Consider the following 27,568-nt stretch of genomic DNA (forward strand, 5'->3'; position numbering starts at 1 on the left):
TGCCACCACTGTGTATTGTTTGTACTGCTGGAGCTAAAATAAAAACCAAAAATATTGTTAAAAATAAAAACTTCTGAAGCATTTCTTTGTTATACTGGTACTTTTACTTGAGTAAATGATCTGAATACTTCAGTAAAAGTAAAGATATCATGTTTAAACATTACTTTAGTAGTAATACTCAAGTAAAAATCTTAAAATGTCTGATGTTAAACGTACTTAATTATCAAAAGTACAAGTAAAAGTAAATGATACATATATTTACATGTATCTACTGTATACTATGGGTCGATCGATTATTGGATCAAATATATCTAATTAAAATTGTAATCTGTAATCTGCAGAGTAATATTAAAATGTAGCGGAGTGGAAGTACGAAGTAGCACAAAATGTAAACTTCTAAGGGTGAGTACAGTACTCAAGTAAATGTATTTAGTTACATGCCACCACTGTGTATTGTTTGTACTGTTGGAGCTGAAAAACAACTGAATTAATCATTAAAAATAAAATCTTATGATGCTTTTTTTGTTGTTGCAGTGGTACTTTTAATGAAGTACATGATCTGAATACTTCTCCCACAACTGATCATATTTATGTACTGTGTATTATAAATGTTGTGGGTCTGATTTGTGTTATTTGTACTTTGAGCGCTGAAAAACAAGAATTAAAAATCAAAACTGAATACTTCTTCCCCTGCTGCTTTTTTGCCAATTTCATAATGAAACTACATAAAATACACATATTTTTGTTTGTTTTTTCAAATTAAAACACATCTTGAAGTCACCCTCTGGTATCTGCTCTTTGTGTGTGTGTGTGTGTGTGTGTGTGGGGGGGGGGGGGGGTTATCCTCTCACACCACAGGGGCCCCTCAGGTCAGGACACTGGGACACTGGGACACTGGGGGGGCCAGGATTGGGCCAGAGCTCCCACCATGTGGCCTGATGGGACAGACTGAGGGTTTAACACGAGTGGATCCTCCTGGTCACCTTTTTCTCCTTTATTCATGTTAAAACTACAGATTCTCATGTGAAGCAATGGATGCGCCCCCACAGACAAAGACAGGTATCTGCAAACTGCTTCCAGCTGCTTTCTCTCTCTCTCTCTCTTTTTTTTTTATTTTGTGTCTTGTTCCTCTCAGAAAAGCTCACACTTTGACACAACAAAGACATTTTTTCACAACACTAACTCATCCGGGTTAATGTGAGTCTTCACCTCTGGTTACATTCACCCGGGCGGACACGGTTACCGACTTTAAGTAAAAAAACACAAAACACCATTTTCTGACTTAAATGTAACGTAATGTAATGTATGAAGGAGACTTCAGCAATGCGAGGAGGAAAAAAGTCAAACGCGACATTTGAGCACTTCTTTCTAAACACTGCCTTTTTTATTTAAAAAGTCTTGTTTAAAGTCCACTTTTTCCCGGCGGGTGCTGCGTAAATCTGTGAAACCGTGTGTGAAATCCGTCTCTTTCTGCTGGAAATCACGTTTTAACCGTGTTTTTTTTTTTTTTTTTTTTTTTTGTACATGATAACCCGCAATGGATAGTATCAGTGTTAGAAAGCATAGTGGGTGTCAATATAAAGTGACGGCCATATTTGCCGGTGCCGCTGTTGTAAACAAAAAGTGAGAGACAGACGCTTCACTGAATTTCGGGTCATTTTTATTTCTTTAATTTACAATGTCTCTGGGAATGTCTTATAAACCCAATGTCCATCAGCACATTCCGGGAACTTCTGGGAACCAGGGTAAGGAGAAAAAACGGGGGGAAATCAAAGTATCCGTGCGTAAAATCGAGTGTTAAATTCGGGGTCTCGGAGAATACCTGGAGAAAGACCGTGTCTGTAGTTTTTGTCCAGTTATATATATAGGGTCAGATCCTGGGAGCTAGGCTAATTCATATCCGCCATTATTACTAATGTAAAAGAGCGCCATCCGCGATATCAGTCGGCCGAGAAACACGGCGGCGATGCGCGGCGACGAGGCGGCGGTTCGTAAAATGCGATTCTCCGTCGTCCCGGGTCCTGGTCCCGCCGGGTGGGAGCCGCTACACGGTGACAAAAATGTATCACTTGTGTCTTCTTGAGCCAGCCTTGTTCCGTTTCCTCCATGATGCTCCTCGGTCGGAGCTGCTGATTGATCTGCCTCTCAGTTTTTTTATGACTCTTCGAGGACATCTCGCGTCGGAGGGTGAATATTACAGCCGAACAAAGCAGCAGGGGAGCGGCGTGAGGGGAGGACAAAAACCCTCACCAGACTCCGTTCACTTTTCTGGGGATTTAAGGGTTTTGAGCAAGCGCGAAAACTTTTCTGTTTGGGATGAGTCCGGTGTTGCCTAACTTTGTGCCAACAAAATAAAAAAATATATATAGAAAAAATATTTATTGATTAGTCGATTTAAAAAAGAACAATAATGTGTTGGAGTATTACAGCCGAACAAAGCAGCAGGGGAGCAGTGTGAGGGGAGGACAAAACCTCACCAGACTCCATTCATTTTTATGGGAATTTAAGGATTTCAACAACTTAATCTAAAGCGAACAGAAAAACTTTCTGTTAGGTCGACTAGTTGATATAAAAAATGTTTTTAAAAAAACTGAGGAGGACAAAACCTCACCAGACTCCATTCATTTTTATGGGAATTTAAGGATTTCAACAACTTAATCTAAAGCGAACAGAAAAACTTTCTGTTAGGTCGACTAGTTGATATAAAACATTTAAAAAAAAAAAAAAAAAAACTGAGGACAAAACCCTCACCAGACTCCATTCATTTTTATGGGAATTTAAGGATTTCAAGCAAGCGCGAAAACTTTTCTGTTTTGGATGAGTCCGGTGTTGCCTAACTTTGCACCAACAAAATAAAAAAATATATATAGAAAAAATATTTATTGATTAGTCGATTTAAAAAAACAAAACAAAGAACAATAATGTGTTGGAGTATTACAGTCGAACAAAGCAGCAGGGGAGCAGTGTGAGGGGAGGACAAAACCCTCACCAGACTCCATTCATTTTTATGGAAATTTAAGGATTTCAACAACTTAATCTAAAGCGAACAGAAAAACTTTCTGTTAGGTCGACTAGTTGATATAAAAAAAAAAAAATTAAAAACTGAGGAGGACAAAAACCCTCACCAGACTCCGTTCACTTTTATGGGGATTTAAGGATTTTAAGCAAGCGTGAAAACTTTTCTGTTTGGATGAGTCCGGTGTTGCCTAACTTTGGGCCAACAAAATAAAAAAAAAAATATATATATATATATAAATTATTTATTGATTAGTCAATTTTTAAAAAGAACAATAATGTGTTGGAGTATTACAGTCGAACAAAGCAGCAGGGGAGCAGTGTGAGGGAGGACAAAACCCTCACCAGACTCCATTCATTTTTATGGAAATTTAAGGATTTCAACAACTTAATCTAAAGCGAACAGAAAAACTTTCTGTTAGGTCGACTAGTTGATATATATAAAAAAAAAATTAAAAACTGAGGAGGACAAAACCTCACCAGACTCCATTCATTTTTATGGAAATTTAAGGATTTCAACAACTTAACTTAATCTAAAGCGAAAACTTTTTCTGTTTTTATGATTCCAACGTTGCCTTATTTTTTAGCAACTTATTGATCGATTAGTTGATTTAAAAAAAACTGAATGATGATGTGTTGGAGATTGAATATTACAGCTGAACAAAGCAGCAGGGAAGCATCGAGAGATGAGGACAAAACAAAATACAGGAGTAAGGTTAAAAAGTTAACCACTGGCAACTAAAAGCCCAGTGGCAATTAATCATTTGAGTCGATTTATCAAGCAAAAGGCCAAGCATGCTCTGGTTTGCAGTATCTAAACTGTGAGGATTTACTCTTATTATTCTAATTGTAAATTAAATATCTACCTATTTCTCCCTCAAAACAAGCAATTTGAAGATGTACCTCGGGTCCTGAGAGGGTGTTTTTCAGTGTCTTCTGACATTTTATTGTCTAAATACTTAAAAAAGTAATTAATAGATATATTGATAAAGAAGAAAGATGTGAGTTGCAGCCCTTGTAAATGTAGATGTGGCTGTTTTGGTCCTCCTGGTCTTGACTGATGCCATCTTGTGTTTTCTGAACAGTTGGAAGCCTCCAGTCTCCCTCAGCAGCTAACCTGGCCACGTTGCAGCAGTCCTACCGGCCGCTTCTGAGCGACTATGGACCTCCATCTCTGGGATTCTCACAGGTAACTGAAATTAAACTGACACAGACTGAACCACACAGGCATTTCATCAAGCTTCTACCTGTTTGAATAGAAACAAATGGACTTTTACTTGTAGTGGAGTATTTTCACAGTGTAGGATTCCTACTTTTTCTTCACCCAAAAATGAAAATTCAGTCATTAGCTACTCACCCCCATGCTGATAGAAAGTAGCGTGAAGTTTCGTAGTCTTCAAAACATTCACGACAAAACAGCGTCGCAACATTCTCCTAAACTACTGAAGTAGTTGGAGACTTGTTTTAAATTAACGAACAATTAAACGATAAAATAGTGTACGACATTTTATGTTGGAGGTTGAATATTACAGATGAACAAAACAGCGGGGGCGAACAAAATCACACCAGACTCTTCATTTTTATGGAAATTTAAGGGTTTCCGCAACTTAATCTAAAGCAAAAACTTTTTTTTAGGATGATTCCTTTTATTGCTTTATTTTTGACCCAACAAAATGAATAGATAAGGGTCTGCAACTACTACTTAAGTGTAATTGATTTTTATAAATTAAATGATAAAATCAATTGATTAGTCTGCTATAATTTTCTTCTCCAACCGAACAAAGCAGCAGGGGAGCAACGACAGTAGTGGATAAAACCGAACCAGACTCTGTTCATTTTTATGTGAATTTAAGGGTTTTAGCAACTTCACCGTCAGTTGAAATGTTTTTAGGATGATTCCAGGTTTGCCTTCTTTAATGTAGGATTGCCACTTTTACTACATATAAATGAAAATTCAGTCATTATCTTCTCAGCCCCATGCTGATAGAAAGTCGGGTGAAGTTTTGTAGTCTTCACCTGACTTTCCATCAACATGGAGGTGAGGAGATAATGACTGAATTTTCATTTTTGGGTGAACTGTCCCTTTAATTAAAGGTTCTGAAAACGACGTGTGATCCACATGACTAGGATTAATAAATTAGATTAAATAATGTGATTAAAAAAGTGTCTGTTCTTTCCTGCTTTCATTTTGCTGTCAGATTGTTAACACATTAATATTTTACATTCCTTATTTTCTGTACTGAAGGCGACGCTCCTTCTGTTCTCGCTGAAATATTATCAGGATTAAGAGTGTCTTCTGCATCTACAGAGCCCAGTGTGAACTGTGTTGAACCTGGCTTGTCTTGTTCTGTTTGCTCGACCTTCAGGGCTCCTCCGGTAGTCAAGTGCCTCAGAACAAATATGCAGAGCTGCTGGCCATCATCGAAGAGCTCGGAAAGGAGATCAGGCCCACGTATGCTGGAAGTAAGAGTGCAATGGAGAGACTGAAAAGAGGTAAGTGTAAACCTTCATATGCAGAACAGTTCCAGTGCAAAACATACAGTGTAGCTGCGGGTGATTCAGAGTTTGTTAATCTAAATTATATTTGCCTTTCTTCAAAGGAATAATCCACGCCAGAGGGTTGGTGCGCGAGTGCTTGGCTGAGACGGAGAGAAACGCCAGGTCCTAGCTGCAAGCACACACTCCTCCCTGCAAGAAGAGCTAACAGCGTGTGTCTCATGAAACAAAATAAATAACTTGCATGGCATTTCCTTCGACAAGAGGAAGTAAATGAACAAAGGATGGAAAAAGCGAGCTCCTAGAGAGAAAAAAAAACACAATTCATGACTCCTGACGGTTCTGCAGGATCATTTAAATCATGTGTGGGTTATTGGAATTCAATTGAGAGGGTATCATGTGTTTTTATGCCCCACTTTTGGGATCTTAGTTTTCAACTTCATATTTAAAACGTTGATTTATGCATGCGAACGGGCCCGCGGGTTAATCTTAGACAGTGCATGGCTTGTACAGGGGTAGATGGAGAAGACTTCTTCTTTTTGATAGTATTTGGTCTGTTTTTCAGACCCCTATAACACACGTGACTGAGTGAGTGAGGGACAGAAATGTGCCAAATGCATCAGTTCATTCGTGTTGAGGTTGGTTTTGGTATTAAAAAAAGGAAAATGCTGTTACTTGCATCTTTGTATGTATTTATTACTCAGTGTAATAAATTGTATTTTCAATATAGTTGTCACTGTGTGATTCAATGCATTTCAGACATTCATCGTCCAGTTCTGATGAGACACTTACCTGCCAAACTCTTTCCTAAAGGGGTAAAAAATCTGCTTGTAAGTGACAATAAGAAGTAAAGGAGACTGCAGGCTAGGGCTGGGCGATATGGCCTTAAAAGAATATTGTGATATGCAATGTACAGTATATATCAATATTTTAAAATGCCCCCAAAAGCACTTAAAAAATTATGGGATTGGGCGACAAAATCAAATGGTTGTCTTTAGCCTGGACACTGCAGACTTTTTTCAGTACAAGGACGATGGTGGCTGTCACAAAGCAGGTGGGAACAGTCTCCTGGGAGGATGGTATGTTAAAATGATCAGTAATAACATCAGCTAGCTGATTGGCATTCAGTACACGGCCAGGGATGTTATCAGTCCCAGCAGCTTAAAGGAACAGTTCACGCCAAAAATGAAAATTCAGTCATTATCTTCTAGTCCACTAAACATTTCTGGAGCTTCACAGCAAAACAGTGTTGCAGCACGTCTCCTTAACAATTGAATCAACTGGGAACTTTTTAAAAAATGTAAAAAACAACCAAATGGAAAGCAAAAGCAAAAAAACAAAAAAGGAAAGCAAAAAGAAAAGGATATGTGTTTAAAACATCTGTTTTATGCAGAACCACAAACCGCAAAATATTCATTTTTGAGAAACATCAACCAGACATTTTTTAAATTTTGTATACACAACAAAATGCAAAGTGCACAGAGGTCAGCAGGTGGGTTTTTTTTTGCCCCGGGGCCCCTAAACAGGTTATTCTGGCCCTGGTTTTGATAGTTGAAGCTCACTTGATCACTGTGCTTCAAGTGTAGGTACAACATTATATGCAAAGAATGATAGATAGATAGATAGATAGATAGATAGATAGATAGATAGATAGATAGATAGATAGATAGATAGACATGTGGGAAACATTACACAATATAACATATACATTAACTAAAAAAGACTTGATAATAGATGAAAATAGATCCTTAAGAGAGGACTACAATGTTAACTGTATAATTCTAGTAATATACTGTAATATAGGAGGTATACTGATATTGCTCAAAGCTGTAGAGTGAGGTGACGGAGTTAAATTAACTGCATGTGCATGTAAAGTGCAGTATGTTTAATATATGAACGTAAGAATAATTCAAAAAGTGTGTATACAGATGGTTGCCTTGAGGGTCTGGGCTGCAGAAGGAAAACACACGGGACTGTGAAGATAAACAGCAGCTGGATCAGTAAAATAAATGTGATTAATAAAAACACAGGTGAGAGGTCTCAGAGTAGCAACAGATGAGATCAGCTCATCTAAATCCTGTGGAAAAGGTTCATCAGCTGATGGTTGAGTGTTTCTCCTCTTGTCAGCTGCTGTCCCAGCAGATGTGAACGCCTCTTCCCCGAGCAGCCAATAGAATCACAGAGTGAACGCGACGGCCAATCACAGCTCCGTATTTTTGATCGCGATTTCGACCAATGGCGCCGCGGCCTGCGGACGTTACAGCAGCCGGAGATCACTGCAGTGCAGTAGCCAACCAGCAGCCAGCTAGCCGACTCGTCTACTCACAGAGAAATATGGATGAAGCGACGATCCAAGTCAACGGGTAGGTTAAGTCTTATTTAATGAAGCTTATCTGCGTCACTCTCTCTTCTATAAAACAGTGTTTATCCCTCGGTTTGTGTGTGTGTGTGTCATCATTTCGCCCGCGCTGTCCCGCTTGTCTACGCGCTGCTTACAAACCTGTAATATACCAACTTAGCCCAACTTAGCTAGCTAGCTAACCAGTTCATTTTGCGTGTCAGTGGTAGTTGTAGCTAGCGCGTTAGCTGGATAACTTAGCCTAACTGAGCCCGCTTAGTTGACAGCCAACTTTAACGCTCTGCCCGCCCGCAGCGTCGGTACGGCGGGCAGACACCGAAGCTAACGCGGCTAATGTGCATGTTGTTGTTTAATTACACAATCGGCTGCACGACTGTGGCTGAGACATCTGTTGGTGCTTTGTAAGATTGTGTTGTTTTGCTAAGGTGTCAAAGTTAATTAGCCATCCAATCAAACCGAGCTCTCACAGACAGGAAGCAAGGGGGTCAGGACAGACAGAGAAGTGGATGCTAATGCCTGACATTTACACATTAGCTTGAGCATTTGTGTTTTTGTGTTTTTATTGATGTGTTGTCAACACTTGCAGATGTTAGGTCAGACATGTGACATGGACTGAGGCTGCTGCTAACAGCTGTGTAATAAACATCTGGGTCCTGCTTTTTTTAAAATTCCTCTGACAGTTGTGAAACGCCTCCAACTGACAATATGTTTTTCTCACTTCCTCTTGTGTCCCCCCCTCTCTTGGTTCCCCAGCTGTCAGACTGACCCACGCTGCATGGGCCCATAAACATGTCCACAGATGACAGTATCTCTGAGGATGTGTCCAGCTCGGGGGCTCTGAGCCATTGCCATGCCAGTGCGGACGGGGATGGGGGCAAAGAGAGCGAGACCTCTCTGGTGTCCTCTGAGGGGACGTCAGCCTCGGGGCTGGCTGTCTCAGAGGAGAGACACACGACCTCCCAAACAACAGGAGGCACTGTGGAGAGCAGGCCCATGGACATCACACCAGCATGCAACAAGATCAGGTGCAGTGTCCGTACACGCTCGACTGAACGTGGAATATAAAAATACAGAGATAAAATACGAAACAGTGGCCAATACACCAATCTTTTGTTAAGCCCTGTCCTCACGGGACCCGTCTTACCAGGGGACCTCATGTGACTTAGAAATTACAACCACATTTGCTTTTCCTGTGGTGTATTCGCACAGGATAAACGTCTTTATTTTACTCATATTTCCGGACATTATCTCCTGGATATGATGTCGAGGCTTCATGTAACATCAGCTTTCAGAAGTGAAGTGTCTGTTCTTCAGCAGCCACATCATTAATATAGTTTTGGCCACTTTCTGCATGTGTTTCAAGCATTAGTACACATTTGCAGCTCGTTTAGATCAAGTAAAATCTTCTTTGTGGCTGTACTGGAACATGACCTATAACCTTCTCTGTCCAGGTAATACCAGTCCCATGTGAATAGGCCTTTAAATGTTCTTCTTATCAATTAATAACATTTATATGTGGGAGAATATCTTGCATTAAATCACAGAGGTTCAATCTAATGTTGATCTAATCAGTGAACTCTGCCCAGTTCTACAGTAAAATAAGATTTCACCCATTTTGATAATGTGGTTGAATTTACAAATTATGTACATGACAGAATTATTATAAGTTACTGACATCTTTTTCCCATGAAGAACCGTTGTTATAGTTTTCTGAATTTCCTTGAAATAGACTCAAATGTAATATAATTTATATGTGGTAGAATATTTTGCTTAGTTGCAGGATGGTGTAGAGGGTCCAGAAGAAAAAAAAATGACTCTAATAAACATATATTTCCATCCCTAGGTACAGTGTGTGATTTAATGTTGATTTATGATCTTAGGAGTCTGTGTCTGAGCACAGATGAAGCATTTGAACAAGGGAAGAGCCTCCCATTCATCAACCCAAGCTCCCTTGAGACCCTGCGGGCTTTGGTGCAGGAGATCCAGAGCAGTGGAGAGACAGACCCTGAGATCTGGAAGGATTGTGAGGTGGGAGAATATTACAGAGCTGTGGACTGTAGCTGCTGTAGAAGTGTAGATGCACGCTGATGATGTTGGAAGTGGAGTCGGGGTTAACTGCTGTGGTAGTTGTTCTTGTGCGCTGCGTTTGGCAGCTGGCAGCCTCATTTCTGAGCTGTCACTTTTATTTTTTGTGCGGATCACACCTGACAGTAAGATAGACACACACTTGTACACACACACAAACACACACACACAGCAGCACACTGCAGCTGATCTTTTCAGACGCAGGATGTGATTTGTAGAGAACAGACAACTGTGATGCTGCAACACAAAGACACTTCACTGCTAGTTCATCAGGCTGGAGGCCTTTTAGGTCACATACCTGGGGAGAAACACACTTATCTCTGGTCATTATAATGTCTCTAGTAACTTATTGTATAATCACATCACTGGAGAGTTATTGTTGCTCTGTACATCACTTCTATCAGCTCTGTGATTGGAGTTTTCATAGCTGCTCCCCTCACTCCTTCACAAATACACACATGGATATTTGCACACAGGACATACGCAGGCAAATTCAGTTAAAGAAGAATGACATCAGTGACGTTCAACATAACGCTTCAGATGGAAAATCACAGACAGCCTTGCCTGCTGGAAGTGGGAACGGGGTCAATAGGTGATTTTTTGTGGGTTGACCTGCATTTAAAAATCCTGTGTAGACCTGCTATTTTGGTGGAAAAGCGGCACTAGTCAGCTAATGCGACATCAGCACTGTCGTGATTGTTTGGTGCCTGTTATAAAGAAAAGGAAACGGCAGAGAGTTCTCAGTACCCTCGGTTAGAAGTGTGCCTCTGAAAAACCTCCCATTTGGAGGGCCATGTAGCCCCAACACTTCACCCCCTATTACATCAAGAATCAGGACACCGCACACCTAGATGTGGACGTGCAAAATGGAGGGCTAGGCCTAAGTGGTAGGGAGAAGAGGGCCTTAGTCTGTTTACACCACTGAACATTTGACTGTTTGTAACATTCAGACACATTCACATTGTTAAAAAAATGATTTACTCACTAAAGAGTCTGTAAGTCTACAACACACACACACACTCACAAAGCAGCATATTATATCACTATAGCAATTAACATATCTCCTCCAGACGTCTTTTAAGGCACAAAAATACTCTGCTTGGAATTATAATTTGTGTCTGATATGGTTTTTTTTAAGGATTCTCCTCCTGACTCCACACTGAAACATCCAGAATCTATGAATATGTCATTAATGTTGATTTTGTTCACAGTGTGCTTCAAGTTTCCACAGGAAGGGGTTGAGTGAATAAGCAGTCTGCAGTTCTACAATAAAATAAGATTTTACCCATTTTAGAAAGAAAAAGAAAACATCTGTCTGTGAGTGATGATGGTTCATGACACGCTTGTTCGCCTCTTCTTCCACAGGGCCGATGGCTGCATCTGTTTCAGCTGGTTGAGAAGCAATACCAAGAGCAAATACTTGCTCAGCAAGAACAATACCAGTGCCAAATACAGGTAAGCCTGGATTTAGTCGTGTCTTATTACGTGAGATGGGTAAATATGTTTGTTTATCCTGTGTGCTTTTTTCCAGTTGATTCAGGATGAAATTAAGGCCCTGGTTCAGCTCCAGAACCGCCCGGCCAGCATCCAGCCACACACCGAGTTCTCTCCAACTCCTGTGACCAAAACTGCCCCAGACACAAAGAGTTACATCTTCCCCCTCCTCACCAGTGACCGCACACTCCCCAAAAATGTGGCTAGTGACAACGACAGCCTGGCAGCCCCTGCCCACACCCCCTTTAGCTCCCCTTCACCTCCGCTCCAGAGATCAGAGACCGCCAACCAGCAGGGGGAGGAGCGGGCGACCACGGTGCTCAGCAGTGGCTACGGGACTCTGTCTGCTTGGGAAACAGGTCTGGAACCTGCCGGGTCTCCGGGGGAAGATGAGGATGGTGGTCAAGAGAGGGAGAAGCATCACTGGCCCTCGAGCTTCCAGGAGATCACAGAGACAGCCGTGATTGGTTGTCAGCAAGATTTATCCAATGAGAGGACTGTGGGAGTGGAGGAAGCTAACCCTTCATCGTACCAGCAGAGAACCTCTGGGTATGTCTGAGTAGTTCATACAACACACCAACCACAACTCCTTATGTAAAGGTGTCAGCATTGATTTCAGGCACTCTGCAGCCGACATTACAAACACAACTGACTCGACAGCACAGTAAAACAAATGCTAAATATTACTTTAAAAACTCTGAACTCTCTGAAATTGTATACAACAGCAAATATCACAATATTCAATTATCTATAATGGCTTGGTGGTCGACTGTAGGCCGTATCGTCTCTGCTGTTTTTCATTGATACATTTCATACTTTGGACAGCACCACATTCTGTTTGTTACTAAAAAATGTCTTTAGATTTCACTTGCTGACCCCTGCAGAAACCCTGTTAAAACACCTTTTCTGATTAAATTATATTGCTACTCATCCTGACCGGTTCTGTTGGCAGCACCAGCCAGCTGTTGACCTCGTGGGCCCAGAGGCAAAAACTCAGGCCCAAGAAGAGCAAAGCAGGACAAGCTTCATTCCAAATCCCCGAGTACCCGGAGCAGCCACGCAGCCTCAGAGAGTCCCACAAACAACCCCCCCCGGAGAGCTCAGACTCCCAGGACCAGGTACATATCACCACGAGCAATCACATAAGATTTTGCAGGGATTATATATAAAAAAAACTCCAGTGTTTATCTCTGCCCGTCATCTGGAGTGTGTTTGTTTTCAGTGTGTATGTCTGTTGTGGTCGTCCTGATTACATTCCCTCTGCTGCATCTAATCCATTCATCTCTATTGGGTTTCAGCAGCGAGCGGCTGGGCCGTCATCCAGCTCTTTTCCCCTGAGGAGGAGCGACAGCCTGATGTCTGAGGCATCAGGTAACGACTCACTGACTCACACAAAACGCACAGCAGCAACACTTGACCCGTGTGAAGAGATCACTGTGATAAAACAAACATTGCAGGATATTACAGTTTCTTATTAAAGACGAAGCTCTGCTGCAGTTACCACAAGTGACAGTAAGATGGCACTGTTGTACCAAAGAGGGATTTTTCATGAGGAAGTGAAATCATATCACTTCCTTTATTTACTTCCTTAAACAAGCTACAAATGTTTGACTTTTTGCTGGTTATACTTTATAAACTGTTTAAGCACCAGCTCTGTTGGTCGTCACCTGAAGCCTGAGACTGCAGAGCAAAACGTTTTAGAGACAAACAATGTGACAGATTTTACTTCTAAATATATTTTTTTTTATTCTTACAGCTTTTTTAATGTGCTCTCTGTTTCATTCATGCTTTTAAAGGATAAGTCTGGTTGATCGATCAGTTGTCAACTAATAAATGAATTGCCAACTATTTTGATTTTAGGTTTCAGGTTAAAATAAAGTCAAAATTCTCTGATTCCAGCTTATTAAAACTGAAATAAACTGAATATCTTTAGGTTGTGGACAAAACAAGACGTCTTCTTGGACTTTTGGAAACACTGATCAATATTTTTCATAAATTTTCTGACTTTTTTAAAGACCAAACAACCAATTGATTAATAGAGAAGATAATCAACAGATCAGTTGACAGTGAAAATAATAATAGTCCCAGCCCTAAAGTCTGGTAATATTTTATATTTTTCTTATTGCAACAAATTCCATGAAAAGACAAAAAACAGTCATGTGCTGCTCCATCAATCAGAACTTTCTGATTCTTTTTCCCTTCTTACTGACACCAGCTCACAGATATATAGTTTAATTTCTTAAAACAAATCTCATTAATTTCCTCTGACAGCTGCTCACTGTAGATTTTATTAAATGTGACTCCAACAGGAGGAAATGGTTCATTTGTTGGCGACTATTTTCAGCGCGGATTAATCCACATTTGGTGCTCTAGTGAGTATTTGTGGCAGCAGGAAGGTGTGTGTGTGAGACTGAGCCGATATGAACTACAGTGTGTGTGTTGATGGTAATGAAAGTGCAACAGTGCGGCTCATTTGTTGATATATAGATCACCAGACTTTTCTTTAAAATGGACTGTATCAAGGTGGCCATCACTGCCAGAATTATCTACAAGGTGTCATTTTAAACTCCTGTACAGACGAGTAGATGAACTAATGAATCACGACTTTCTCCTCTCTGTTTCAGGCCTCACTTATTGGCGTCTGAATGAGACTGAACTGTATCATCCTCTACCGGACAGCTTTGACAGCGGCGCTTACCTCCTCCTGCAAGAGGCATCTATGAGTCTTGTGAGTAATAACACCTGGACCTGAATCCAAATCAGGACAGACATATTTTTCTGTGACGGTTATCATGCTGTTAAAATCTCAAACCTTTGCAACCATAGTAGGGAATTAACACGTATTCAAGACATGAAACTCACCAATAAAACTATTTAATGAAGCTGTGGATTCCAGATTCCCACTTTTGTAATTACACTTTGTATTGTCGAGTAGAAATAAGCACCCTCCGACACCATCCCCCACCTATGCACATTTATATTTGAGGTGCTCAACTGACAATAATCAGAGATGACTGGTGTCTCTTCTCCGTCTCTTGTAGCCTTGTTCTCAGGAGCCTCGGCTGTCGCTCAAAGAGATCTATCAGAACAAGCAAAGAACAGACTGCAAACGCTCAGACTGGGAAGGCTCGCTTACATCCAGTCCTTTGTCACCACAGGTATGTCACATCATCATCATCAGTAATCCCCTGACAGTTCCTCTCACTTACAACTGTTCTGATACCAGAATAAGAAATGCCCCAACACTGCCGAGTACACGAGTCTATGCGCTGATCCGATACCACATTATATATTTATCGTACACCTGTATGCAGCTCAGCAACACAGTGTTGGTTGATACACAAAGTTGAGGTATCAGAATTGGTACCAGAAACAGAAGATCTCTTCTCTCTCTCTCTCTGTGCTGTAGGTGCTGACGTTGGACCCAGCAGCCAACCAGCGGCAGTCAGATCGAACCTCCGGCTTCACATCGCCCTCTCACTTCAGCAGCCCCTCGTTCGCCGCTCAGCCCCACCTCTACCCCAGAGTAGGGACCCCCGTGACCCCTGACAGCATGGTGGAGTGCAGTCCCAACCCTGGAGATACAGACTGTATCTCTGATACCTCCAGCGTCTCAGCTGCCGGTCCTTCTCCCTCTAAGGTGCAAAGCATGTGGGTATCCCAGGCAGTCCAGTCTACCTCCCATGATAAGCCCCAGCCGTGTTCCCACACATCCAGCCAGCAACACAGAGCCAGTGCCCCCTTAGCCAGCGAGGAGGAGGGCAGTCACACCCACACCAGCACCCTGAAGCCTTGTTCAGCCTCTGGTGCCACCCTGCGGCCTGCAGCCAGTCAACACATGGAGAGAGCTTCATCACTAGAGGATCCTGTCGTCCTTTCTCTGTGAGTCAAACACATACAGGCTGCAGTATTCGTTCACACTGGGGTGCTCATGCTCGATTTTAAAATAACTATATATTTACACATGCTTATAAAGCTCTACAAGGAAGAAGAAAGTGAAGAAAAAACAAAATTGAAATGATAAAACGGTAATGTAAACATTTACATAGAATTAAACACAAAATGTTTCAAGGATGGATAGTTGAAAGCATCTTAATAACTGTGTTGTTGAGTTGTTTGCGTTTCCGTTGCAGAGTGCCTCATCTGGATTTATGTGAGCCGACAGAAGTCATCCACTTTAAACAGTTTCATTCATCTTTTCCTTTCTCTTCTGTCTCCACAGACTGAGGCAGAACCTGAGAGAGAAACACTCTCGACACGTGGCTGATCTGAAAGCTTATTATGAGTCTGAGATTCAAGTCCTGAGAGACAAACTGAAGCTCAGAGATCTGCCCCAGGATTTAGAGAAGAGCAACCAGGCCCTCACAAAGAGGTGTGTATTACTTTATATTTATATTTTAAAGTCTGAATTAATGGGCTTGAAGTTGTAGAATATGGTCATGCAAAAAAAAAAGCATTAATACGTGTTTTATGACTAATAAAGAGCAAATATGCTGCTAAAATGTGTACTTATACTCAACTCTTTAATAGTTAATATGTTGACCTAATCAAAGAGGAAATTCAAGAAAAACAGACCATTTATTCTTAAGTATTGACTTCTTTTTAATGTGACCAAGTTTTGAGATGCCATCACATTTCTAACATGACATTATACTTCAGTTTAGGCTCATATTTTTTCTTTTTCCAACTCTTTTCGGTTGTGATTTTTTGTTAATCCGCAGGTGCAAGCACCTGGAGAAAGCTCTGGCTGAGGCCAACAGTCGTGTACAAGAACTCGAGGCAGCAAACAGCTCGCTGGAGAAAAAACTGGTAACATTCCTCAAAATCTGTTTTGTTTTTTGGATTATTTATTTTAATCAGCATCTGTTATACTTGTGTGTATGTAGCGATTAAAGTCTGTTGTTTAAAATGTCCTTTTTTTTAGCCAGGAAGTCTTATTATTTACAAAAATATGAATTGACTTGCAGCTTTCAAGCTTTAAATCCCTAAAATTCTTCCAGTTCCTAAATCTCGATGTGACTTTGCATTGTTAGGCAGAATGGCCGGAGCGGTACGCCGTAGCCGGTGCTACCGTGAAGTCTCTGCAGCAGCGACTAGAGGAGAGCAAACGCTCGGGCAAAGAGAAGGACGCTCTGACCGCACGTTTGAAGAACCACGTCCGGCAGCTGGAGGAGGCGGTGCAGAAAGCCTGCAGGGAGGCCGACGAGAAGGAGGCGAGGAGGGAGAGGGAGTACAAGATGCTGCAGGATGTGAGTCTGACTGTGATGTGAGAGAAAATATAGTATTTCATCTCTGACCTCTAAAGTTCCACTTCTCACCGGGACCTTGATGAAAACTATTGCTGTAGAGTGATAAAGACAGTGAGTGAGTGAGAAAGAGTTGGGTCGGTGTATCTGTATTACATTTTACATTCTCGAACTCTCTGTCAACACTAATGATGATGGAGGTCTCTGTTTTGTTTCCTCAGCTCCTCGGTGAATATGACTCTCTGGTGAAGGAGCACGAGGGAATGAAGGTAATGGATCTTTTAGCATTGAAACATGTCGGATCATTTTGAAATCAGGTTTCTTTAAGTCATGTTCAACCTCTCAATTCAATTATTTAACTTTTTTTTTTGTATCTGCAGAACAACTTGGTGTCAACAGAGAACAAACTTCTGGATGCCAATGATCACATATCAGAGCTGAAGAGGTGAGTGGATCGGCTGTAGAGTATAACACACACTAACTGACACCTGTGACATCCCTATCAATAATTAAGGGGTAAAGTATCATAGTGATGAGCTCAAGAGTTCAGCAGAAGTGATCTTAACCAGTCATCTGTCTCTCTGTTGAGACCATGTGACCATGTTTGTCTCTGTCCCTTCAGAGTCGTGACCAAACTGGAGTCTCAGGTGAAGCAGCTGGAGCACGAGAACCAGGCCAGAGCCCGTTATGCTTCCCACAGTAACACACAACCGTCTGGGGCTGGGTAAGCTCTTGAATGCCTGATAATCTGTCTTTCATATCTACAGTAGGCGTTATAAGCTGATGGAAGCATCTACTCATGGGTGAGAGGCAAGCTAACTAAGCTAACTAAGCTAGCTGAAGTTACAGCTCAGCCTGGGAGGACGCCGTGTTCACATCTCACACTGCGACGAGCACGAGCCTCTCATCCATGAGTAGATGCACACTTCTTCTGAAATTGCTCACAACAAGGTTTGTGGGTTATCTTGAAAACCGAGTTATGATTTCTGGGAAGAGACGTTGCTGTTGAGCTTTTAAAATTGATTTCTGCTAGCGCTTTGAGCACCACAAGCACACAAGAGTGTCATCTAGTTCAATTATTTCAGAGAGCAGTCAGACATCTTTACGGCTTCAATCTAGATGGATAAATAGCCCTTTAGGAAGAGGAAAAATCTTTTTTTTTTTTGGATTAACTGTCCATTTAACACTTAGCTAGAGCCAGACAGTAACCGCATACACAAGAGCCATGACCCACAGTAGCTTTCATGCTAAAGTCTCTTTCTTATCTGACTTACAAATATAAACACGCATCTCTTCCTGAACCCTGGTTCGTTAAACGAATGCCCAAACAAACATTCACTGGGGAAGTGCACTGCTAACTTCAGTTTGCAGACCAGGGATCACCAGAATCAATTAGCTGCTTTAATGATAAAACAACTATTAACAATGGATTAAAAACCTGACTGGCACTTCCTCTCAACATGTCCACAGTCTTTTCCACCATCCTGACCTGCTGCTGTCACCCAGCAAATGTAAGGCAGAGCCAGACGTCACCCGCAGGAAGTCTCCCTCTGATCAGCTAAACGGCGGCAGAAAGTCACCTTTCCTTCAAACTAACCAATCGAGTGTCTACAAGAAGACACAGTCTCCAATAAATGAGCAGTCATCAGGAGCTGGAAGCTCTGTGGACGTGTCTCCAGCCGGTGGGAGCTGGAGGTGGGTTTTTATCGTTGTGGATAATTTTCTCAACCAAAGTTAGTGAAGATTTCAGGCGATTTACTGAGATCACTTTCTGCAGGTGTGCGTCTCCCCCAGAGTGTGAACAGTCTCTGCCTCAGCCCAGACACCAGGAGCAGAGCGGCGGGCAGTGGGAGGCCGGTCGTAGAGAGGCGTCCTGTTCCCTGACGCCCATGATGAGGGCCCTGATAGAGCTGGAGGAGACCAGAGCGACGGAGAGCCGGGCCCCCTGTAAGACCACCACCCACATCAATCAACTTATCGACTGATCGCTTTGTGACTTAATTATAGGCTGATCAAACACCTTAATAATGAACATCTTTGTGTGATTTTTCTCTGCAGGGATCGGCATTCAGAGGACCACAGTCGGGTTTGTGGAGCGGAGACACAAAGACGTGATTCAGGAGCGAGTCGGGCTTCAGAAGGTGGACAGGGAGGTGGTCAAACCTGGAGGAGTCGTGGCCAGAGCTGAGCAAGGAGGAGCCAAAGGCCTCAGTGGAGCAGCGCTGCTGAGAGCTCAGAGGAGTTTGTCTCCAGAGGGCCACAGATCATCCTCCCTGCCTCCTCCAGCCCATCGAAACATTCCCCCAACTACACCCAGTATGTGTCCTGCCGGGCCTTTCACACTCACCTCACAGTCTGCGACTCTTTTCTCTTTGTTTAAATGGACTGACGAAGCAAATCAGTTAAAATGATTGACTAACAATAAACACAGACGGTGCCACAGATTTTTTACATGCTAACAAACATTTTGCCAAATAACTCCACAATTTCAAGCTTTTTTTCATTGTTTTAGGAGCAAAGCTGTTTACCTAACCACAAACTGTTAATATTAAATTTGACACGAACCCAAAGACCTTTTAACAAAAGCAATTAAATCTCTCTTAATTTTGTGGATCACTGAAAATTCTCTGGAGAGTGTAGTTTTTAATTAATGTTGTCTGGGTGTATCAAAGTTTTAATTAACGGCGTACTTTTCTCTTCCATCCAGCAAAGAGAGAAACTTTACTCATGCCCCTGTCTGCCAAGTCGAGTCCTAAACGCTGCCCCACCGAGAACTACTCCACCGCTTTTGGTGGCATGATGCCACGAGAGGAACACCTGCTCAAAAGGTGAGAAACACACAACATCTCCAGCAAGGTGTCTGCTTTCAAGCAATAGTTGGATATTTTGAGAAATGCACTTACTCATTTTCTTTCAGGGAGTTCGATACCAATCTCATGTCTGAGCACTGAGCATCGAGTTAAAGTAGTTACACACAACTGACAATATGCAACACAGCTGTCGTAAAAAATTTATGAAACACTGCCTGAAAAACACTTTTGTTTTTAAATAATGCAAAGTGGCTCAAATAGAAGTCACAGCTTGTTAAAATTCAGTAAACTATAAACAGCTCAGTGAGCCCGTGGGACGGAGACAGAACTGCAGCTTCATTAACAAGAGTTTTATCGAAATTCTCCATCTTATAAACTCAACTGGAGGTTCTACTTTACTGTATAAAACAAATAATAAAATCACGTTGTGTTTCTGTCTGTAGGTTCGAAGGACAAGTTGACCAGAGGCGTCATTCATTCCACAACAGCAGTCCCAGGAAGAGACTCCAGTTTACGTCAGCGGACAGAGAAGATGGTAAGACTGAATATTCAAGCTCCAAAAGATCTTTTAAAATTCTCACAGATGTTTTTCTACTTATATACATCATATATACTTCATCCTAATTACAAAGAACGTCAAGAGCTCTATTTAATGCTCAGTGCGCAGTGTCTTTGCTAGTTTGCAACTGATGCAGTTGTAATTTTCACTTAAGACAGTTCATGTTCATTCATTTAGTTTTCGTCGACGCTCCCGGAAAGACGATACTTTTCCTGTACGTTAATTATTGAGGTCACAGTAGGTGGTGGTGTTGTTTTACTGGAGTGCATTAAAGGGTTTCTTTTGTAAAGGGCGGAAGCTTCCTAATCTGATTCTCTGTCTTCGTCTCCCTCAGACCTCCAGGAGTCAGAGTCCTCTGGTAGCGTGAAGCCGCCTGCAGGAAACTCCCAGCTGGGCTGGGAGGAGCAGGGAGCCGGTCCTGGATCCAGCCTGCAGGACTCCTTCGAGGACTCGGCTCCACTTTTCCTGGATAGACTCCACTCGCTGGCTGAGGCCGAGAAACTGTTTGACGAGCTGACGCAGGAGAAACTGCAGGTGAGACGAGCTCACTATCAGGTCGTCACATCGCACACGGCTTTGTTTCCACTCAGACAGTTTTAATTACCTCAGCACAGGAAGTTCACTCAAAGAGCTCCGTGTTGTTCAGTTTAAAGAGGCCGGTATCTCCGACATTCAGGCTTTAACAGCAGGACTCGATCTCACTAATCCCATGTGACCTCTGATGTAACACAGAATTCATTGTTTTTATACCAATCATGAATAACTGCTATTTTTAGGAAGTTCAGACACACACACACACACACACCCAGCATTTCCAGTGTTTCATTCATGTGCCGGTTGTTTCATCAATATAATTATTTGTGTGTGTGTGTGTGTGTGTGTGTGTGTGTGTGTGTGTGTGTGTGTGTGTGTTGGGCAGATTGAGGCGGCTTTGAGCCGGATGCCTGGAGCAGGTGGTAGAGTGAGTCTACAGACCAGGTTAGATGAGGTAAGACTTTGGATATTGATCATGTTCATATAAATGTATTAATGTTTTTTTCTGAGAACAACAGACAGATGAAAAAAAAAAAAATTCAACTACATTAGACATGGAAACACTTTGCCGCTGGAGTGGACGGATGTTTTTTCAATCACACAAAAACATGTACAAGAAAAATGTTATTAAAGTCTGGATGTTCAGTTGTTCCCAATGAGGAGAGAGTGTCTGAGGTGTCTTTATTCAGATCGAACACTTCAAGTTGAAAATCATTGAACTTTTCAGAAAGTCGCCGGTGACGTCACCGTCGCACTTTTTCTGTGAAAAGGCCATAATGTCGTTCAGGATCATGTCATGTACCCACATCGTCCTCTGATAGCTGGAGCCATGACAGCGGGGACGTCTGTTCGGTGCTCATGGTATAAAAAAACAATGTCAAACAGTAAAAAGCAAACTTGCAGCGTCGATCACACAGCAACCCACGTGCAGCGTTTATTCTCTCTGCTCACAAACGCTTCATCCGCCAGCGCTTTTCTGCCCACAAAAAACAAAACACTATCCGGACAGCGGCCCTGAGTCTGGGACATCCTCCCCAGCTGCATCCTATCGTCCAAATATCCAGAGAAACAAGATGGCGACCGATATAATGCCAGACTTGAAGCTTCAAAACACCCACAACCCAGCGGGTGATGCCACAGTGTGGTGGACAGATTGACCGTCGCAAATGTGGTTAAAAAGCAGCATCATGTTCACATTTAATAATCTGGAACCAGAAGCTTACAAACATTTTAACACTTGAAGTATGAATCGATTATGAGTGTAGTTACTGATTTATTTTCCTGCTCCTCCTCCTCTCTCCTCAGGTGGCCTTAGAGAATCGTCTGGAGAGAGTGAACCGCGAGCTGGGATCCATCCGCATGACCCTGAAGAGGTTCCACGTCCTCCGCTCCTCTGCCAACATATAGCAATGTCTGTCTTTTTACATTTACAGTGTAGATGCTACAACTTAGTGTCTTGGTTTTATACACTGCACCGATTGTCCTCCAGTCTCTCTCCGTGCCATACGCCCATCTGTACAGAACCCACACGCCATCTTTTTTATACGTATTGCTTATTACTCGGGGATATTTTTTATATGTCTTGAAAGATATTACAATTTTTGGAGTATATTTTTAGTAACGCACAGATTTGTAAAGTCGTTTACTTTTTTAGTCACAGAAATATAACTATGATATGTTTTACTCGCCATATTCAGGTGTGGATTTTTAAAATCAACCATGTTTCAGTGTAAATGTGGACGATCAGAAAGACTTTTCCAGCACAGACATACATCCACTTGGGAACTAAAACTGCCATTTTTGTTCATGTGTTTATGAATATTTTTAATGTTTTTTTCCATTTTCATGACCTAAAATGTATTTATTTAATGTTTTTTGTACGTCAGATTTGTTATTTTGTGATAGAAGTAGATTATTTCTCATTGTTTTGGGCCAAATGTATCAAACTTGAAGGAAATATTTGTTTACTTGAATCGAATCGCCTTTTTTCTTCGTTTACTTTCCATCGCTGCTCGTCACTTTGTTTTGCTTTGTGTTTTAAAGTTGCCACAGGACTGGAGCCTCCAGATTATAAAACCACTTGTAAAATCCAAACCAGCACACTTTTTCAGTCAAGACATTTTCACGCAGCCGGTCGTTTTGCTCCTTCAGCGATGCTCGTGCATGGATTTTCTTGCACTGCTTCCTTTTTGCCATACAGTTTTTCCTACCTGACGTGAACTTCACTGGAACTATAATGTTGTTGTTGCACAATAAATGAAGCTTTTTTTGATAAATGGAAGTGTTGCTCCTTTTTATTAAACCTTATTATAACAGACTAGTTTATTATTCTCACAGTAAAACAGTGCAGTGAGTCTTGGGTTGCAACTGATGAAACATTGAAAAATGTTAAAGTTTTTCCTCACTGGACTCGAGGGTCTGAGGACAGAGGATGTTGTTCACTGCATTGTTGGGTCTTGTGTCTCATCTTCCTCTTGACAATACCTCAGAAGTGGATTTATCTTCACTCCTGTTTATCAACCAGACTGCAGCAGTGATCCGGAGGTGACCTCCATCGTCGGGTGTTTCTGTTCTGTAATGTCGACTTCTGACTGGAGCTGGAGGGGAAATGTACTTTACTTCATGAACGTAACGTTGCAGAGAGGAGATAAAGTGAAGATAAATCCACTTTTTAATATCAAAAGTTAAAAACTAACCTCTGAGCTCTCCTCCCGTCGGTAAACATCTCCAGATCAGAGCAGAAACTGATGTGAATCCTGGTGTTTAGTCCTCCAGAAGGTCTGGATCTGTACTCAACTCTCACTCGACTACCACTGCACCGCCGGGACATTTTCAGATCAGCTATAATAACTACTGAACCAAACTCTACGTAGTTTATGTTCCTCTCACTCCATCACAGAAAAATGAGAGCTGTAGAAATCATTGGAGCTCCTGTCTGACATGATATTTACAACTGTACGTAAACTTTTCACCACGACTGCATCTTGATATTTAGAAATCTCCACAAAAGACACTTCATAAATGTGAGGAGTTGTTAAAAATCCAGGCAGAGGCTCGTGGATGGAGATCAAAAGCACCTGATTGAGGTTAAAATGGCCAATTTTTTAAGAAAACCTATAATAAATGAATTACTGAACCAAACTTCATGAATGTTTATGGTGACAAAGTAGTTTCTGTACAAGTGGATGTGAACTTAGTATCAGGATACAACATAAAAACATCACATAAGTCCTGAGTTCTTCCTCCTCACCTGATTAACCAGGTGTCACATGTCTTCCCAGCCTGCAGGCGGCTGTCCACCGCTGGGGGGCGCCCTCCTCCCGTGTGGCCCGTCAGAAGGAGGTTCCTCCTGCCCTCTGATGTAACTGCTAACCTGAATATACACCATCAACACACGGGCTGAGGCAGCTCACACACCGGCCGGGCAGCTCCACCGTGCTGCAGCAGCGGGGCTGACAGACGCTCACAGCGGGGGAATGAACGCCGCAGGTCGGGTCTGTGTGTGGATAAATACAGCCTCAATGATGCGTTCAGGCTCCGCGCAGCTGAAGCAACGCGACTGCAGATAAACAGAGAGCTGCAGGTGAGTCACTGACGAGCAGCTGATCGCACGATTGACACGATGCAGATGTGAACATCTCCTCCATTGTGCTGTGGTTGTGTTGGACTGGCTGCAGGTCAGGTGGCATCCATCACTGTGGCTCCCCCAGCTGATCAATGCAGCCTATAGATGTGATTGTGATCAATAGGAGGAGAATAATGTGGTGTGTGTGTGTGTGTGTGTGTGCTTCAGTCTCACATATCAGCATGAAACTACAGGTTAGATAAACCAACACAAACTATGGATCTTTGCATATAACACACCCTGTATACTGAGTAATGTTCAGTATGCACGGGTATTAACTGACTTTATCTCAGTGCAGGGCTGCAAATTACAATTATTTTCACTATCGATCAATTTCTCGATTAATCGATTAGTTGTTTCTTCTATAAAATGTCAGAAAATGTCGATCAGCGTCTCCAAAACCCAACATGTCGTCCTGAAAATGTCTCGTCCCAAAGATACTCTGTTTTTACTGTCAAAGAGGGGGAAAGAAACCAGAAAATGTTCACGTTTAAGAAGCTGGAATCAGAGAGTTTTGACTATTTTATCTTAAAAAATGAGTCCTGGACGGAGGAGAGAGTCGGTTGAAGAGCCAGACCTACTGGAGGAATAAACAATACTTCAAAACATGTTATATACACGTTTAAGTAGGACTACATCTGACACTTTAAGGGTTTTACTCAACTACTATTTGTAATTAGAAACATTGAAACAGGATATATTTAGGCTGAAGGAGGAAAGAAACAGAACATATTCGCATTTAAGAAGCTGGAATCAGAGGATTTTGACTTTCTTTTTGCTTGAAAAAGTTACTCAAAACGATTAATCGATTAGTTGTTTCTTCTATAAAATGTCAGAAAATGTCGATCAGTGTTTCCAAAACCCAACATGCTGTCCTCAAAATGTCTCGTCCCAAAGATATTCAGTTTTTACTGTCATAGAGGAGGAAAGAAACCAGAAAATGTTCACATTTAAGAAGCTGGAATCAGAGGATTTTGACTTTTCTATCCTAAAAAAGTGAGAGAGTCGGGTGCAGATCCAGACCTTCTGGAGGAATAAACACCTGGAGTCACATCAGATTCTGCACTGATCCGGAGCCGTTTACCGACAGGAGGTTGATACACAGGAGTGAAGATAAATCCACTTTTTAATCCCAAAAGTTAAAAACTCATCTCTGAGCTCGGTCTCAGGTTCAGAGCAGAAAAAAGACTCCTGGTGTTTGTTCCTCCAGAAGGTCTGGATCTGTACTCGATTCTCTCTTCTGCCCAGTTCTTCACACACAACACCCGGCAAACGTCTTGTGTTTTGATTGAGAGACCATAGTGACAGAAATTACATTGTGCCTTTTAAATTAATCACCAACTATTTTGATAATCGATTAATCAGTCTGAGTCATTTCTCAAGTCAGTATTCTCTGATTCCTGCTTCTTAAATGTGAATATTTACTGTTTTCTTTCCTCGACGACAGTAAAATGAATATCTTTGAATCATCTTGCACTTTGGGGAAACACTGATTGACATTTTCTGATATTTTACAGACCAAACAACTAATCGATTAATCAAGAAAATGATCGACAGTTTAATCAGCGATTAAAATAGTCATCAGTTGCAGCCCCACTTGTTTCTGTAAATGAAAGCTGTGTCTAGTGTTTTGTTCATCATCAATTAAGAAATGGCTCAAACCAATTTATCGATCATCAAAATAGTTGGCGATAAATTTAGTAGCTGTCAACTAATCAATTAATCGTTGCAGCTCTTTAATTGTTGAAAACTAAGGCAGCAAATATCAACATTTGAGAAGCTGTGAGTAAAGTACCGACTGTGTTTACTGTATAAACGTCCAGCTGTCCTCGCTACAAATGTTCTGTACATCCTGCGAACAATGCAGGCCTCCACAGAGCCGCTGCTATTCTTAGACACTGAAGGTGAAAACACTGAAGACGCGCTGTCGTTCGTGTGATCCTCACCGAGCCCTTAACTTATTTAGACGGATGCTGCGGTGGAGCCAAAACTTTCTAGGAAGGACACTTTAAGCCTGGAGAGAGTTTATTTATCAGCCTGCTGCCGGTGCCGAGCTTTAAATCATCAGTGCGACCGCGTCGTGTCTGAAGAAATCCAAACACACCCGGTGACTGATGCTCAGACAATCATCCATAAAGTGTAATATTAATTACTTCATTTATAAAACACTTTTCAGGTTGAGAAGCAGTTTACACAGAGAAATAATGATGTTAATAATGATGATTGTGTTGGTGTTTGCTTTTTAGCCAGGCTGCTGAAAATGTCATAAGTTTTGCAGGTACATGATCAAAAACATGAAGTATTGGACAAATTAAAATGTTGACCTGAAGAAGGCACTAGAGGAAAAGTCAGTGGGAGTTATTATCTAGAAATCATGAATTTTAAAATGTACAAAACTTCATCACCAATCATTCAATCATTCGAGCATGACGGACTGATATTTTCTCAAATCTGAGAATTTGGCAGAGGAGTCAGGTTGAAATCAAGAAGATTCTGATTGAAGACGTTTAAGTCATGTGACCGTGACGTAGTCTGTTTATAGCCTCACATTGGCTTTTTAGCTGATTTTGTGTAAACTCGTGTGTGTCACAGAGATTATTTTTTTACAATAATCCAAAATCCAATTTAAACCCCCCACAGGCTTTTTGTGGAGGGAACCAGGGGCGATGCTAACTTCTGGAGTTAGTCTACAAAAATACGTCATCACCACACCACTCTATAACAAAACAGCAGTGATGCGTGTCAAGGTTTTTACTGACCTGCACCAACCAAACCCGTGATATTTTCTAGTCAAGCTGACCCACGGGACAGTTCCCGGGTCCTGCGGGATTTGGGTTGACTTGGGCATCAATACAATGCATCATATCTATAAAATCATTATATGTTTGTAGCTTATCCCTAAAAAGTTCGAAGGTGTCAGAGAAACAGCCTGTTTCAGCTTCGTGACGATGCATTTCCAGCGAATCCAACAGGGAGAATTTTGTCAAAGGCTTCATCCTTCAGTTCATCGCACACATTCAGCATCAACACATCTGGATACACATGTTTTTTACTGGACAGTAATGTTAAAGCTAAAGCTGTCAGATAAATGTAGTGGAGTAGAAAAGAACAATATTTGCCTCTGAGATGAAGGGATTGAAGTATAATGTTGCATAAGAAATGGAAATACTCAAGTAGAAAACAAGAATCTTGAAGTTGCACTGAAGGGCTTGATTAAATGTACTTAATTACACCCCCCCTCTGGGAGCAATAATGTTACAGTCCATCCAGCAGTTGTTGAGATATATGAGGTCGAGCTCAACCGACCAACAGATCAACGTTTCCATCCTCCGTCCAGAGAAGCTT

General features: G+C 41.7%; 2 protein-coding genes across 5 annotated transcripts; both read left to right on the top strand.

The window, feature by feature from the left end:
* Positions 1–1,610: 1,610 nt before the first annotated feature.
* LOC141006172 (cyclin-dependent kinase 2-associated protein 1) lies at positions 1,611–6,236 on the top strand. Of its 2 annotated transcripts, none has more exons than XM_073478312.1 (4): positions 1,611–1,745; positions 4,101–4,204; positions 5,382–5,508; positions 5,616–6,236. In XM_073478312.1, the coding sequence occupies exons 1-4, from the start codon at positions 1,679–1,681 to the stop codon at positions 5,681–5,683; spliced, it is 366 nt and encodes a 121-aa protein (XP_073334413.1). In that variant the 5' UTR covers positions 1,611–1,678; the 3' UTR covers positions 5,684–6,236. The 2 variants fall into 2 exon arrangements, with proteins under 2 accessions (XP_073334413.1, XP_073334414.1); XM_073478313.1 differs by lacking the exon at positions 1,611–1,745 and adding an exon at positions 2,122–2,187.
* A 1,575-nt stretch (positions 6,237–7,811) lies between these two features.
* Positions 7,812–22,868, top strand: LOC141006421 (M-phase phosphoprotein 9). Of its 3 annotated transcripts, none has more exons than XM_073478624.1 (24): positions 7,812–7,874; positions 8,624–8,895; positions 9,751–9,898; positions 11,321–11,410; positions 11,487–11,998; positions 12,402–12,567; positions 12,748–12,820; positions 14,074–14,177; positions 14,491–14,607; positions 14,859–15,331; positions 15,672–15,821; positions 16,171–16,258; positions 16,483–16,698; positions 16,917–16,964; positions 17,076–17,140; positions 17,318–17,419; positions 18,166–18,390; positions 18,473–18,642; positions 18,754–19,011; positions 19,403–19,523; positions 19,949–20,040; positions 20,399–20,598; positions 20,984–21,052; positions 21,904–22,868. In XM_073478624.1, exons 2-24 carry the CDS (start codon positions 8,660–8,662, stop codon positions 22,003–22,005), a joined length of 3,825 nt encoding a protein of 1,274 aa, XP_073334725.1. In that variant the 5' UTR covers positions 7,812–7,874; positions 8,624–8,659; the 3' UTR covers positions 22,006–22,868. The 3 variants fall into 3 exon arrangements, with proteins under 3 accessions (XP_073334725.1, XP_073334726.1, XP_073334727.1); XM_073478625.1 differs by having other exon boundaries at positions 12,751–12,820; XM_073478626.1 differs by having other exon boundaries at positions 11,496–11,998.
* The last annotated feature ends 4,700 nt before the right edge of the window (positions 22,869–27,568 follow it).

This window comes from Pagrus major, chromosome 12 (genome assembly GCF_040436345.1).
Source record: "Pagrus major chromosome 12, Pma_NU_1.0".
NCBI classification, from domain to species: domain Eukaryota; kingdom Metazoa; phylum Chordata; class Actinopteri; order Spariformes; family Sparidae; genus Pagrus; species Pagrus major.

Bases quoted from the DNA above. Each gene is read 5' to 3' on its own strand.
- LOC141006172 (XM_073478312.1), top strand. From the start codon at position 1,679: ATGTCTCTGGGAATGTCTTATAAACCCAATGTCCATCAGCACATTCCG. The intron at 4,205-5,381 runs GTAACTGAAATT...CTCGACCTTCAG, and splicing joins CATCTCTGGGATTCTCACAG to GGCTCCTCCGGTAGTCAAGT. The intron at 5,509-5,615 runs GTAAGTGTAAAC...CTTTCTTCAAAG, and splicing joins AATGGAGAGACTGAAAAGAG to GAATAATCCACGCCAGAGGG.
- LOC141006421 (XM_073478624.1), top strand. From the start codon at position 8,660: ATGTCCACAGATGACAGTATCTCTGAGGATGTGTCCAGCTCGGGGGCT. The intron at 16,965-17,075 runs GTAATGGATCTT...TTGTATCTGCAG, and splicing joins AGGAGCACGAGGGAATGAAG to AACAACTTGGTGTCAACAGA. The intron at 17,420-18,165 runs GTAAGCTCTTGA...ACATGTCCACAG, and splicing joins ACACAACCGTCTGGGGCTGG to TCTTTTCCACCATCCTGACC.